Below are 13,364 nucleotides of genomic sequence, written 5' to 3' on the forward strand. Positions count from 1 at the left end.
CTGCTAACAGACAAACAAACAAACAGCACCGAAAACATAACCTCCTTGGCGGAGGTAACAATTCACCATCTTGAGGACATAACACCCAGTTGGCTTCAAAAGTTTGACAAACTTGAGCATTGTGAATGTCAAACTTTCCAGTGTTTTGTTTCAAGAAAGAGCCACAATCTGTACTGGTAGATACCCAATCATCCACTGTTGTCTCTTGGTAGATTTCATATTGCCTCCAGTGGTGCGAAGCAGCTGCCAAAGGGGCCCAACATGACAAGAGCCCATATAGTGAGGTAGAAATAGGACGGCAACACTAGATGGTTCCCAGAACTGGCTGTGCTGACTGTAGAATCAGCAGCTGAAGTGTTTCTCTCAGTCTGTGAGCTGGTAGTTGCAGAATTGGCATCTGCTGTGGCTCTGATGGTCCTGAAACAAGAGCCCACATTCCCCACCGCATCTACAGCTACCAGCTCTACATCTGCTGAACAGCAGGAGGCGCTGTAGGAGGCGAGGATGACATTCTCCCCATCCGCTCCTACAGTGGTACTGGTGTCCAGAGTGCCATTTCCTTGTCGCATGCTGATGCGTTCAATGCCCGTCCCGTTACCGTCAGTGAGGTTGGCGGTGAGCTCCCATGTGGATTGGCTGCAGTCGTCAGAGCAGTTGGCTGTAACGCTAATCACCTGGCACACCGGGCGGATGATATCTGTCACCTTTAGATGGAGGGAGGAGAGAAAATATGTGTTTTGTCAAATAAAGTTTGTGCAGACCAAATTGAATCATTCTCCTTGCAGTGAGGTATATTAGAAAAGGAAAAGTTAATTAAAGTTTCTGAAGAATGAATACAGTTCATCATTCAATATTTATATAAATAGTTATTTTGTTCACCAAAGTTTCATCTATGCTATGATTAAATGATTAATGCCTGGATGAAACGCTGGTAGTAAATAAACATCATACACTCTAGTATCATTTGCTGAAAATTGTATGCTCCAGTAGTCAGCTCCTCACTGGGTCTGCTCTTTTTTCATTATTTTGTTTCATCTTGTTCCATAAATCATTTTAGAGTTGATGTCACTTTTTTCAAATGTTTGATCTCTCCTTTTAGAATGAAACTCAGATTTTTTGCATGCAAGGAAGCCCTGCCCCTGTTTTTTCTCAGAATGAAACTCTTAAAATCTACATTAATCTGCTCAGACTTTCAGTGCTGGCATAAGTAATCTGTGAAGAGTAGGTGTTACCTCGGTGACGATGGAGAAGCGCAGCACAGCGTAATTGGTGTCTGTGGCCCCTGGAGCCTCAGCCTCAATGGTCAGGGTGACATCGCTACCAGATGGGGTGTTCAGAGGCACTGTGAGGGTCACTGTACCGTTGGCACTGCCTCCAGTTTCTAGGAACAAGCTGGTTGGGGAAGTTGAGTCAAAACCTTGGTCACTGGTGGCCCGGATGGTGAAGTTTCCCCCCGTCCCGCTGGTCATCACAGAGAAGGGTACAGAGATGGAACTTCCTGGTTCTATGACATTGTTGGAATCAGCCTAAGGACAAAAAAAGACAAACTTATATTAAAATTAAATGACTTCAATGAAACTTAAACACATGGGTCACCTTTGGCACTTCCACCAGTTGCCAGAAAGTTTCCAGGACCTTAAATATGCATAATATATTTGTCTGTTGTTTGATCATCACTGCCTTGGTACTCACAGTAATAGTCAGATTGGAGGCTCTGAAGTTGGTGGAGGACTGTCTCTGGAAGCCGGCTGGTGAAGCCCCGATGACACTGTTGTTGTTGTCCTGTCCCTTCACAAGCACCACAAAATCCACTGACGGGATCCTGTCGACCCGGACTAAGAAGTCTCCGCCCCCCAGTGACTCCACTCTGCCGTTAACTTCGCCTGACCCCGACGACTCCACCAGAGCAACTTCTGTCACTGAGGCAGAGTCACTCCCCGTCACCGACACCAACAAGGTGCCATTAACACCTACAGTAAAAAAAAAACATGATTATTAACATGTGCGTCATTTTATCATCAGCTGTATTATCAAGCATTTTGATTTTATAGCCATAACGGTCTCTGTACCGGCTCTGGGACGAGTCTCAAGAACATCAAATAACTGATTAGGGTTGTGCGACAGCTCCACAAAATCAAACAGGAAGTCAATGGCATTCTGACCTGGAAGGAGAAAGTCATGATGCTAAAATAGTAAAGAGGATTCATGAAAACAGCTGAAAACAAAGAGAATTCAAATTTGTGAAAAGATTCAGATTAAAACCAGGATGAAGTTATGTCCTGTCATTCAACAGTTATCCCAAACAAATTCAACAAAAAGCAAAGCTATTTTAAGCCAGTTCATTCTCTCAACCTCAATTTATCCGGCTTGGTCTTCTTGATAATTACATTGTTGGTCTATGCATAGCTAATAATGATAGATAAGTGGTCTCTTTGATATTTGAATAATAAATAGGTGTGATTACTACATGAATATGCTATGTAAATGTAATTGTTACAATCTGACAAGGTAATGTCAGCAGTGATAAACTATTACTCTGAGTTTAAAGACAAAATAACTTTGATTTGAAAGTAATGGAAAGATAGAAATCATTCAATATAAAATGATTTTCAAATGGTTCTTTATTTTAATCTTCCCTCAAAGAGAAGCATATGTGGTGTTTCTGACCTGTGACCTTCAGAGTGTACGGCTCGGTTGACACCACTCTGATTTCCCATAATCCCACTTGCTTGTCTAGCCGCACAGTTTGGAAGTTCCCCACAGACTGGATGGTTCCCAGTACACCGGTCTTGTCCAGACTGCTCTGCGATGCACCTGTGAACAGAAATGTGTCCAGCGCAATAAAGATATCACATATGTAAGAAATATTTAAACTTAGATTACACAAAGTATAACAGTGTCTTCATAATGCTACTAACAATACCCAAATTATCCCAATTACAGAATGGGTAAATGTGTGATTATGTGGGGGGTTAATACTCACATGAGTAACAAATTAACTTCTCATACTAAATTAGAGGATGTCTTTCGCCTATGCCATTTTATCCCTATTTTAATTAAAATTAATACTTACTCTGTGGGTTTTTGACCAGAAAGTGTTGGGCAAGTGAACATGACATGCTCTCCCTCCCTTAACAATTACTGCTGAGATCCCATTGAGCAAGGCACTTAACAACTGCTTACTGGCCTACAGCAGACAACTGTGGTAGCACAGAGCTGTGTGTGTGTGTGTGTGTGTGTGTGTGTGTGTGTGTGTGTGTGTGTGTGTGTGTGTGTGTGTGTGTAAACCTCATTTTCCCTGCATCTACCAACCCCATGCTGTCGCTGTAAATAAAAATTAGTCAGCTTTCCTGGCTTAACTTAAGTCAAAAAATCAGGGATGCAAAATGCCCAATGCAAAATTTCCAGATGCTGTGACATCAAGTGAAAACTAAGGATTGATTATTTTTCTCAAAGTAGGTTTACCTGAAGGGCTGATGAGAGTGAAGGAGAGGGAACGTCCTATGATGTAAATGATTAGGTTTCTTACTGACTCGTCTACTGAGAAGGTGAAATTATCCGGCCTTCCTGGTGTCCTGGCCGCCTGCAGCAGAGTCACCTGGGAGAAACACAGAGGAAGATCGGACTCTTTCACTGTATTCTGAAGCTAGAAAGACAGGGAGCATGTGGAAGTCAAAGCATAAGTGGGATTTGAACGGGTGCTGTGGGTGCCTGACACCCACGGCACAACAATGTAGAGAATCCCTTTGAATGCAGTAATATTGGTAAAAAATGACTCACAAGGTAAATAAGCATATTATGAACAATCAACCACTATTTTCCATCACCAATTAATTCTTATAACCTTTATCAACACACATTGTTGACAATTTTGCAAAGTATAAGAATTTGTAGGCTTAGTGGAATATGGCAGATTTGGAAAAAAAAATGTTGATGTTGTTGCTGTGATATTTAGGCACTTACATGACTTAATGTGAATTGGCAGCCTAAATAAATACCAAATTCTGCCAAATTTCAGCTAAACACTGCATTTTCATAATCGTAATTAATTTTAATTTTAATTTCAGTATGCTGGTAAGTTATTATTTTACACCTGCCAAATGTATATGAAGTATGTATATGGCCTAGTATAGGATGTATATGATGTATATAATGGTATGTAAAGCCTGACATGACTGTGATAAAGGGCTATATAAATAAACTAGACACCTATAACATGTAGTCCATGGGCCAAAGCCCAAAATTTCACTTGTCGGTACCACTCAAGGTGGCAAAATCTAGTTAAAAATTTTGAAAAGGTACATGTCCATAGATGATATTTTGGTATGATAACCATTGCTGAATGGTAGCTTTGTCACAGTAATCAGCTCATGAAGTTAACCACCCCCTACAATAAATTGGATTGTAGGCGCTGATACATATCCTATTTTAGGCTCATTTTCAGGACCTTTAGTCAGGTTTTATGAGAATATGTTTGATATCATTTTAAAGGGTAGCTTCTTAGCTTTCATTCAAGCCCACTTGTGAGTCTGTCTGACAAATAAAGAGGTCACATGGGCTCTTCAAAGTGTCAATGACATTCATTTTTCCACAATTTTCGCCTAAACTATAGTCTTTATTTGAGCACTGTGACATCTAGGAACATCACAGACACAAACATCAAAAACTGGAATACTCACAGAACTGTAAGGATTCAGAAAAGGTATAATCTACCCATACTATCCCATCGTGAGGGGTGATTTTGAGCCTTAAAGTAGAAGAATGACTTCTCGAGGGAAATCTTATGTTCTTGATTGTGAGTAGTATTGTGAATTGTGAATGATTGTATTGTGAACTGGCCATAGCACATAGGCCTTCTATTTAATGACACATACTACTCTTCAGACAATTCCCTAAAGAATTTCAATGTTCAATAATTTACTGCCATTTCACCAAGAGGTTGCTAGGAATTTGTCTTAATGTGCTCTGGACTAGTGATTCTCAACCTTTTGTCTCTCGGACCCAAAGCTGAGAATATTTGAATTGCTAGATATGATTTTTTGGAACCCCCTCAAGGACACCTGGTGGTCCCCGGACCCCACTCGGAGAACCACTGCTTTGGACAAGATATACACTAAACAACCCTGTTCTATTTCACACAGGCTTCACCCTCTAACGGGGCTTTATTTGCTCAACCACTCATCTAGTCACCTCAGCGCACTGAAAATGAGTAATGTGATGGAGGTGTCATTGTATCGTGAACTGGCCATAGCACATGCCTCAGGCCTTCTACTTATAATGCCACAGACTACTCTTCAGACAATTTCATAAACAATTTTAAGATTCAGAGCTCTATTGGCTTAGGGGACTAAGTCTGATGACTTCAATCCCTTCCCTGCACCAACACGTTAACAACATACTGTATCACCAGCCTGAATTGACTGTAAACACCTTGGTCAGCGAGGGGGGGCGGACCAACACTACACTCCTACGTGTTAGCACTTGAGTCACCTAGCGCCGGACGACTCGGGGATGGTCTCAACAGTGCCCCAGTATGTTAAGACTTCAGCACAACAGGTCTCTCACTCACAGGTCTTGGGTTCCAGTTCCTTGTCCTGAACACTGACCCTGAGAGACCCAGACACATCCAACAGATAAAATCTGATAAATGGACAGGGTGTCAACCACAGCCACACTCCTTATAGAACGTGTGGCTGTAGGAGGCTCCCTCCAACGCATACGCCTGAGAAATGCCGTCGCAGAGCCAATGGGCCAGCCCCTATTTTCACAGGGGCTTGCCAGCCACCCTGTGTGCATAGCACACAAACAACTGTTGTGTGCACCTGCACATTCCACATAACATGCCAATGCATTTACTGGACATAAGCAATGCAACCTCTCCATCCTCTCCCCTTCATGAGAAGTGGGATAAAATGCATCCAGCTGAATCATCCAAGACCTAAATTTACTCCTAATGTTCTTGGGCACAAGGATGGATTCTCTGAGTCTGTGGCGCCACTCAGGTATCCAAGTATCAGCATACAGCTGGGGTGGACCAAAAGAGCACACAAATCACACACCCTCTTAGCCGAAGTCAAAGCAAGCAGCAACGTGACCTTGACTGACAACAACTTATCAGAGGTCTGCCCAGTGGGCTTGAAAGGACCTCGAGGACCACGGGCAACTCCAACTGGGGGGCAGCGGAATGCATCACCGGGTGTTTCCTCCTAGCCCCTTCCTAACGTTTCAGGAGAGGGTGGCCAAAAACCGACCTCTCTCCAAGCCCCTCATCGCTGATGCATAAACCTTAATGGTAGAAAGCGCCAGTCTCTTCAGTAGGAGCTGGAGGAAAGAGACCAATTGAGCTAGTCAATGGATCAATGTCCCCACACCATTTCCTGCATTTTCTTGCCTTGTAGCCAGTAGTCCAGGTCGCTTCTGGCTATTCGGGGTATGGTTACCAGGTGTTGTTTGTGCCATCGTGGGTCCGAACTCAGTCTGGCAAACCACCTCTACAGGCGTCTCATGTGCAGCACCATTGGAACCAAATGGTGAGCTGCTGAGAAGAGACCAAGAAGGTGCATTACAGTAAGTACTGTCATGAACCTGTCATGCTGCACCATTGAACTGACTCCGCAATAGCTGTCTGTCTGAGTTCTGACAGACAAGCTCTCAGGATGGACGAGTCAAGCTGCAGGCCCAAAAACAGTGTCTGCTGGCACGGTTGAGGTACGCTGTTCTTCCAGTTGACCGTAAAGCCTAATGTCCTAGGGTCCTGCACCAATTGGATCATGTGAGACATGGCCCATTCTTTGGACCAGGCCATGAGGATTAGGTCATCTAGATATAAAGAGACCCGTATTCCCGACGGCACAGCGATTGAAGTGCTGTATCCACACAAGTGGAAAAGATACGGGGGACTAGGGAATAGCCAATGGTAGTCTGCTGTGCACATTCGGAATTCGGAATGTCCTCTGTGTGATGTACACGTTGAGTGAGCGGAGATCCAGAGTACAGACCACTTTCCTGTCCTGCTGAGGAACTACAGGAATAGTGTCTTTCTGTAACAGTTCCTGGACTTCCCTGAACAGGGTGTCCACGTCCTCTGGCAAGGTCATGACAGACTCTCTCATTCCTGTGAACGAGGTGGGATGCTACGAAACTGGAGTGCATAACCCAATCTAAGCATCCTGTCCATCCATTCTGTCAAAACAAAGTGGCTCCGCTATTTGTGATAAAACTCTGTCAGGGGTTGGGTGGCAAGCTGTGGAGTGGAGGCTATAAAGCTTTTATATACAACCTCGGCCCTCTTTGCCATCAGTCTGGTGAGGTTGTTCATCTGTCCCAGTAAGCGGGACACCAGATACAACTCTTGTGGTCTTGCTTGTTGGTAGCTGCGACAGGAACACACAGTTTGCTGCCGTTGCCGACTGGGCCTGCCAGGTAGAAAATTTTAGCAGGGGGAGCAGGCTTCCTGCTTCCCGACCAGCCAGCAGAACCAGGTGAAAAGTGGGCAGCCAGCATGTCGTCCAGTGGAGGATGCCATGACGCAAAACGTCCTATTTCCTTTTCACTCTGGTGTAGTCGGAGAAGCCGGAGACAGAAGCCACGATGCCTCCACACACTTCCAAGTTTCATCCAGCATGGGGGCGCCAAAAATCGGCCTTGTATCGGCCGCGTCTGTGGGATGGGTTCATCCACCATATCCGGATGGGGGCAAGCCAATGCTAGTGGATCTGTGACCGGGGCAGAGGGGCAGGGATCGGCAGAGCCGCCACCACATTCTGCCTCACCGTCGGTGCAGCGGAGCTGGATCTCGGGAGAACACTGGTAGCACTGGAAGTGCTTCCATTATTGCTGGCACCGCACAAAAGACAGAGCCCACCAGTCAATGCACTCCGCCAGGTCAGCTACCCCATCTGCAGCTTGTTCAGGCCAAGGCAATCGAAGCATTCCACAGCAGCGACCAGACTGGGGCATGTTGGACAGTATTTTATCAATCAATGGCATCCAAGGCAACGTTGTTCGTCAGAGTACTGATGAAAAGTGGATGCTGAGTAATGAGCTGCTCACCTTATATAGGGTGAGGCCTCGCAGAGTTGACTAGGCTCATCCTGATTGGCTGAGTGTATGTGTGCATATTTTCAGTGCGCTGAGGTGACTAGATGAGTGGTTGAGCCAATAAAGCCCTGTTAGAGGGCGAAGCCTGTGTGAAATAGAACAGGGTTGTTTAGTGTATGTCTTGTCCAGGGCAGTGGTTCTCTGAGTGGGGTCCGGGGACCACCAGGGGTCCTTGAGGGGGTCCCAGGGGGTCCTCAGCAAACTGATGAATTGTTGTGAATTAAACTTCACCATTATTTAATTTACAAGAAGTTAACACAATTAGAGAATGTAGGAGAATGACTGTTTTGATCATAGTTTCACTGTTATCTCTCTACCTGCATTATAGTCATGGAATTCTGGACAAAAAATCATATCTAGCAATTAAAATCTTCTCAGCTTTGGGTCCAAGAGGCAAAATCTCATCAAATGGGGGTCCATGGCTCTAATGTGGACTAAATTAGGGGTCCTTGATATAAAAAAGGTTGAGAATCACTAGTCCTGGGCACATTAAAACAAATTCCTAGCAACCTCTTGGTGAAATGGCAGTAAATTATTGAACATTGAAATTCTTTAGGGAATTGTCTGAAGAGTAGTATGTGTCATTAAATAGAAGGCCTATGTGCTATGGCCAGTTCACAATACAATCATTCACAATTCACAATACTACTCACAATCAAGAACATAAGATTTCCCTCGAGAAGTCATTCTTCTACTTTAAGACCCAAAATCACCCCTCACGATGGGATAGTATGGGTAGATTATACCTTTTCTGAATCCTTACAGTCCTGTGAGTATTCCAGTTTTTGATGTTTGTGTCTGTGATGTTCCTAGATGTCACAGTGCTCAAATAAAGACTATAGTTTAGGCGAAAATTGTGGAAAAATGAATGTCACTGACACTTTGAAGAGCCCATGTGATCTCTTTATTTGTCAGACAGACTCACAAGTGGGTGAAAGAATGGTGAATGAAAGCTAAGAAGCTACCCTTTAAAATGATATCAAACATATTCTCATAAAACCTGACTAAAGGTCCTGAAAATGAGCCTAAAATAGGATATGCATCAGCGCCTACAATCCAATTTATTGTAGGGGGTGGTTAACTTCATGAGCTGATTACTGTGACAAAGCTACCATTCAGCAATGGTTATCATACCAAAATATCATCTATGGACATGTACCTTTTCAAAATTTTTAACTAGATTTTGCCACCTTGAGTGGTACCGAAATCTGGTCTGGCCCATGGACTAATGGTTGGGAAGACAGAGATCTTAAAGGATAAGGCTGGTGTTTTTTAATGCATTGCTTACCGTCAACAAATCCTATGAAAATAACAAAATCAGCAATTATTTTGTTTTGCCAACAAGTCTCATCCATGTAGCCGGTGCCCAATGAAGCCATGTCCCAGCAGCCATAGAACTCCATTGTATTAAAAAAACAATTAAAAACACGTCAAAGAGCCATGCTGCTGCTCTGGGCAGCATATCTCATCATCACGATGCACCGGGCCAGCCGACTTTTTCCTCAAACAACTTAATAAGCCGGCTGTAAACACGTTTGCGATCTCAGGAAAGTAGTTCCGTAGCACCGAAAATAGTCCCCGGCGTAATGAAGAATTTGTACCCATTTGAATTTGATTTGGTAATAACTATAACAGCCTGACTTTTCGTGGTAACAGTTAACGATTTCTAAAATTGAAACTATGTCTTTATGAGCTGTATTTCAAGGTTTTTAGCTTACAATTGGAGCCAATTACTTCCGGGTTTATGGCTAAAAACGGTACGTGGGAAGTCAGAAAGTAACGGGAGTAGAGCAAACGCATTGTTGATTTTGTTATTTTCATAGGATTTGTTGACGGTAAGCAATGTATTAAAAAACCTTATCCTTTAACTATAGCTTGCACCCATATTCCTGAAAGGCTTTAGGAATATGGGTGCAATGGCAAAGCTCCGCCCCTGAGTCAGAGGTGATGATTTGTACCAGGGAGGAGCTGGAGGACTCTCTGATGATGCTGGTGGCCACAGACAGCTCACTCTTAGTCACTTCTATAGCCTGTCCACCTGAAGCCTGGGCCAGGTCCCTGTACAGCTGGGCGTCTGACGCTGTTATCCGGCTGCGGTGCTGGCTATCTCTCTGTCTCCGCCGGTGGAGCCCCAAAACGTCGGTAAGCATGAAGTTCACCTGCAGGGCCAATCCAGACAAAGTGAATGAAATTAAAATCTACTAACAAAGTCACACGGGGGTTTATCTTTTGATTCCTACTACGCTACTCACCACTGTGTTGGTTCGCTCCATCAGTGCGATCACTGTGCTTTTCAGCTGTTTGTCTTTGGCAGGAGCATCAGTGAAGAGGAAGATCTCAGAACTATGAGGAGCGCCAGTTAAAGCCAGCTGCATGGAGACACAATATAATGAGAGAGGATGGACAACTTTAGGTTTTACCTGACCTTAAATAACCTGCATACTGCTGCACAGTACCTGAAGTGCTGAAAGACTCGGCTCAGGGAAATTCCCACCACCGGCCGGTTCCAGTGTGTTGATCTGATCCTTGAAGACCTTTGCATCTGTGGTCCTCATCAGTGGTCCAAAGTCTGAAGCGGGGGAAATTACAAAGTAAAAAAAAGTCTTTGTTTTTGTTACTTTGTGCTGTGGGTATTATACCCACTACCTGGATCCCTGAAGGGGACGAGGATATAGAGCGAGGGCTCGTCCGCTGTTCCTATCTTGCTGTCAATTAGGAAGGAGGTCAAGCTTTTCACCACATCGATGTCGCCACGCATACTTCTTGTGGTGTCAATCACAAAACAAAGAGCTTTATTGGATCCCTTGGAGATCCCCATCAACCTGATGGTGGGAAAGGGGGAGAGAGAGAAAGAGGAAAAAAAGAAATGAAAATCAGAGTAATAACCTTGCACTTTACAGTCCATTAGTCACTGTAATGTACTCTTTGGGTTTCATACTGTAGGAAGTCTCTGTCACCAGCAGCCCCTTGAATGTCCTCCAGCAGCTCCCTGGTTGCAGCTATAGCTGTATTTGCTGCTTCAGTGTGCAGATGCCCATGACTGGAGCTCTTAGAGTCCTTGTTGATTCCACCTTTAGGCTCTTTCCAACTTGTCTGATCAATGAAGCCTCCATGACTGCATTTTCCTATTAAACATTATAGGCAATGAGGCACGATATATACTCATTTCTCTCTCTGCAAAATGTCAGAACTACTTTCTATTTTGTTGTCGGTTCTCAGCCATGTGTCATCGAGGCCCAAGATATGCAGGTTTTCATTCCAACTAATCGCTAAACCAATTGATTTTACTGATTTGTAGAACCAGAGAGAGGGAGCTAATCAGAGAAATCAATAGTCTTTGGTTGGAATGAAAACCTGTATACTCTTGGGTTTCAATGGCAGTTTTACAGTTTGCTCCAAGCATATATTTTCTGCTTGAAGCTTGATTTCACTTAAATCTTTGCTTAATCATTACAATGCCATGGTTTCATATCTTGCAATCAAATCTCCAGTCATTAATGGAGTGAAAGTGTTTGAACGTGAATGATAGAGAGTGATTTACCTTTTGGTTTGGTTGAGATAAAAGGCACAATGCCAAAATATCCTGAGGTCAGTAAATTCTCCTGCAGGATATCTTGCAGGATGTTGTTCCTGCAGTCATTTCCATCACAGCTGCGACAGGTCGCCCTGCTTTCACCTGTAGAAAAATAGTTCCACAAGATATTTTGCCTCTGTTTTGTTCTGTGAAGTTATTTCTCCACTGTCACACCAAATCTCCTACATTCAGTATCACTGATTGTATTTTGTATTTTGATTGTATTGTATTTTGTCAGCGTAAATAAACACAGATGCCTACCTGCTATGTTGCCGATGCTGGAGTCTGATCTGATTAGATTGGAGTTTGGAAGTTTGTTTCCCAGCTCCATCCAGTTACTGTGACTGTAGAAATCCTTCACATTGACAAAGGAACCCAAGTCAAATATTTATAACATTAAAGCCTAATAATCCATATAGTTTCTTTGAATCCCTTGATCAATAACAATACCTGTAAAGGGTGTAAAATTTCCCCCAGCTTCTGCCTGGCTGCCTCATAATTCCCTCTCCTGTTGCTGGCTTTGACAGCTGATATTCCATCTGTGATGATTTTCCTTCCTTCTGTAAACTTCTCATTGTCAAAGTGAAAGCCTGGATTGAGAGCGTAACGGATGTCCACTCGTCTGTTCCTCTGTTTGATGAATTTAATGACTTGGCGGAAGCTCTTTGATGATCCTGATGAGGAGCAGGCTGCAGCAACAGCTTCAGCAGTCAAGTCCTGTGGTTACACACACACACACATAATTTTAATATATTGTTTTTGCCATCAAGGTTGGAGGTAACAAGTGGCTTTCTTTGTGTACAAATTCTGTGGCTCTCCATAAGCAACAACAAGCAAAAATGGGTGAACTGTGGGGCCATTCGCAGTGAAAGGTGAGTCAGCAAAGAAGACAAAAGTAATCTGGCTTTACTTTGTTTGTGCTCTTTATTTTGTAATTTCCAAATTTTACAATTAAAATAATCTAGTTTGAACAATGTACAACAATGTGGTCATTTTAGAATTGGGAAAGATCATATCTAACAATGTTCTCTTTTCCAAAAAGTAACTTTTACTCTGAGTACATTTTAAATGAGCCACTTTTTACTTTTACTTCAGTAGATCTTTACACCAGTACTTCTAATTAAGTAAAATATCAGCAAAATAACAATAGTTCTGGTTGAGTAGGACATTTTTGTACTCTTTCCACCACACACACATATGAGCAAAAGATCCATGAATTATCAAAAGTTCACAAGACTGAATCCAAGTTAAATTCTTGCCTGTAAATTAAAGCGTGCCCCCTCAGCCTGAGCCAGCTTACGGCACACCTGGACAGTGGCATTTAAGATGGCCTTCTCAGTGATCTCCAGGTGATTCAGGGAGTCTCCTGGCAAGATCCCAAACCCCAGAGCTCCAGTCTGCAGGAGCAGGAGGCACAGTGCAGCCAAACCTGAAGGCAGCATCACTCCTCAACCTGTCTGACAGTCTGAGAGAGAAACAGAAATATTTATTTATATTACATCAATGCCAATTTCACACTGAGATTTCAGAAAGAAAAAAACACAAACGAAAGTTACTCCTACCGTTCAAATTTTTCACATGATCTGATAGTTAACAATAAAGGCTCAGCAGTTTAGCCAAATATAGTAGAATCTCTACTCTTCTATCCATCTACAGTCTATTCTTGTCTTTCTTGTAATTTTTCAAGCCA

General features: G+C 43.2%; 1 protein-coding gene across 1 annotated transcript; it reads right to left on the reverse strand.

Annotated features, from left to right (window-relative positions):
• Positions 1-215: 215 nt before the first annotated feature.
• LOC139645888 (von Willebrand factor A domain-containing protein 7-like) lies at positions 216-13,116 on the reverse strand. The gene is made up of 15 exons (XM_071521769.1): positions 12,934-13,116; positions 12,125-12,391; positions 11,936-12,029; positions 11,642-11,776; positions 11,039-11,225; positions 10,747-10,922; positions 10,557-10,669; positions 10,353-10,469; positions 10,059-10,259; positions 3,466-3,598; positions 2,668-2,814; positions 2,070-2,162; positions 1,693-1,970; positions 1,233-1,526; positions 216-704 (listed from the first exon to the last, which is right to left on the reverse strand). Exons 1-15 carry the CDS (start codon positions 13,114-13,116, stop codon positions 216-218), a joined length of 2,907 nt encoding a protein of 968 aa, XP_071377870.1.
• Positions 13,117-13,364: the final 248 nt, after the last annotated feature.

Source organism: Centroberyx affinis, unplaced genomic scaffold, assembly GCF_046629955.1.
Source record: "Centroberyx affinis isolate AG114_WGS23_722 - 3 ecotype Tasmania unplaced genomic scaffold, CSIRO-AGI_Caff_v1 ptg000918l_1, whole genome shotgun sequence".
Lineage (NCBI taxonomy): Eukaryota > Metazoa > Chordata > Actinopteri > Beryciformes > Berycidae > Centroberyx > Centroberyx affinis.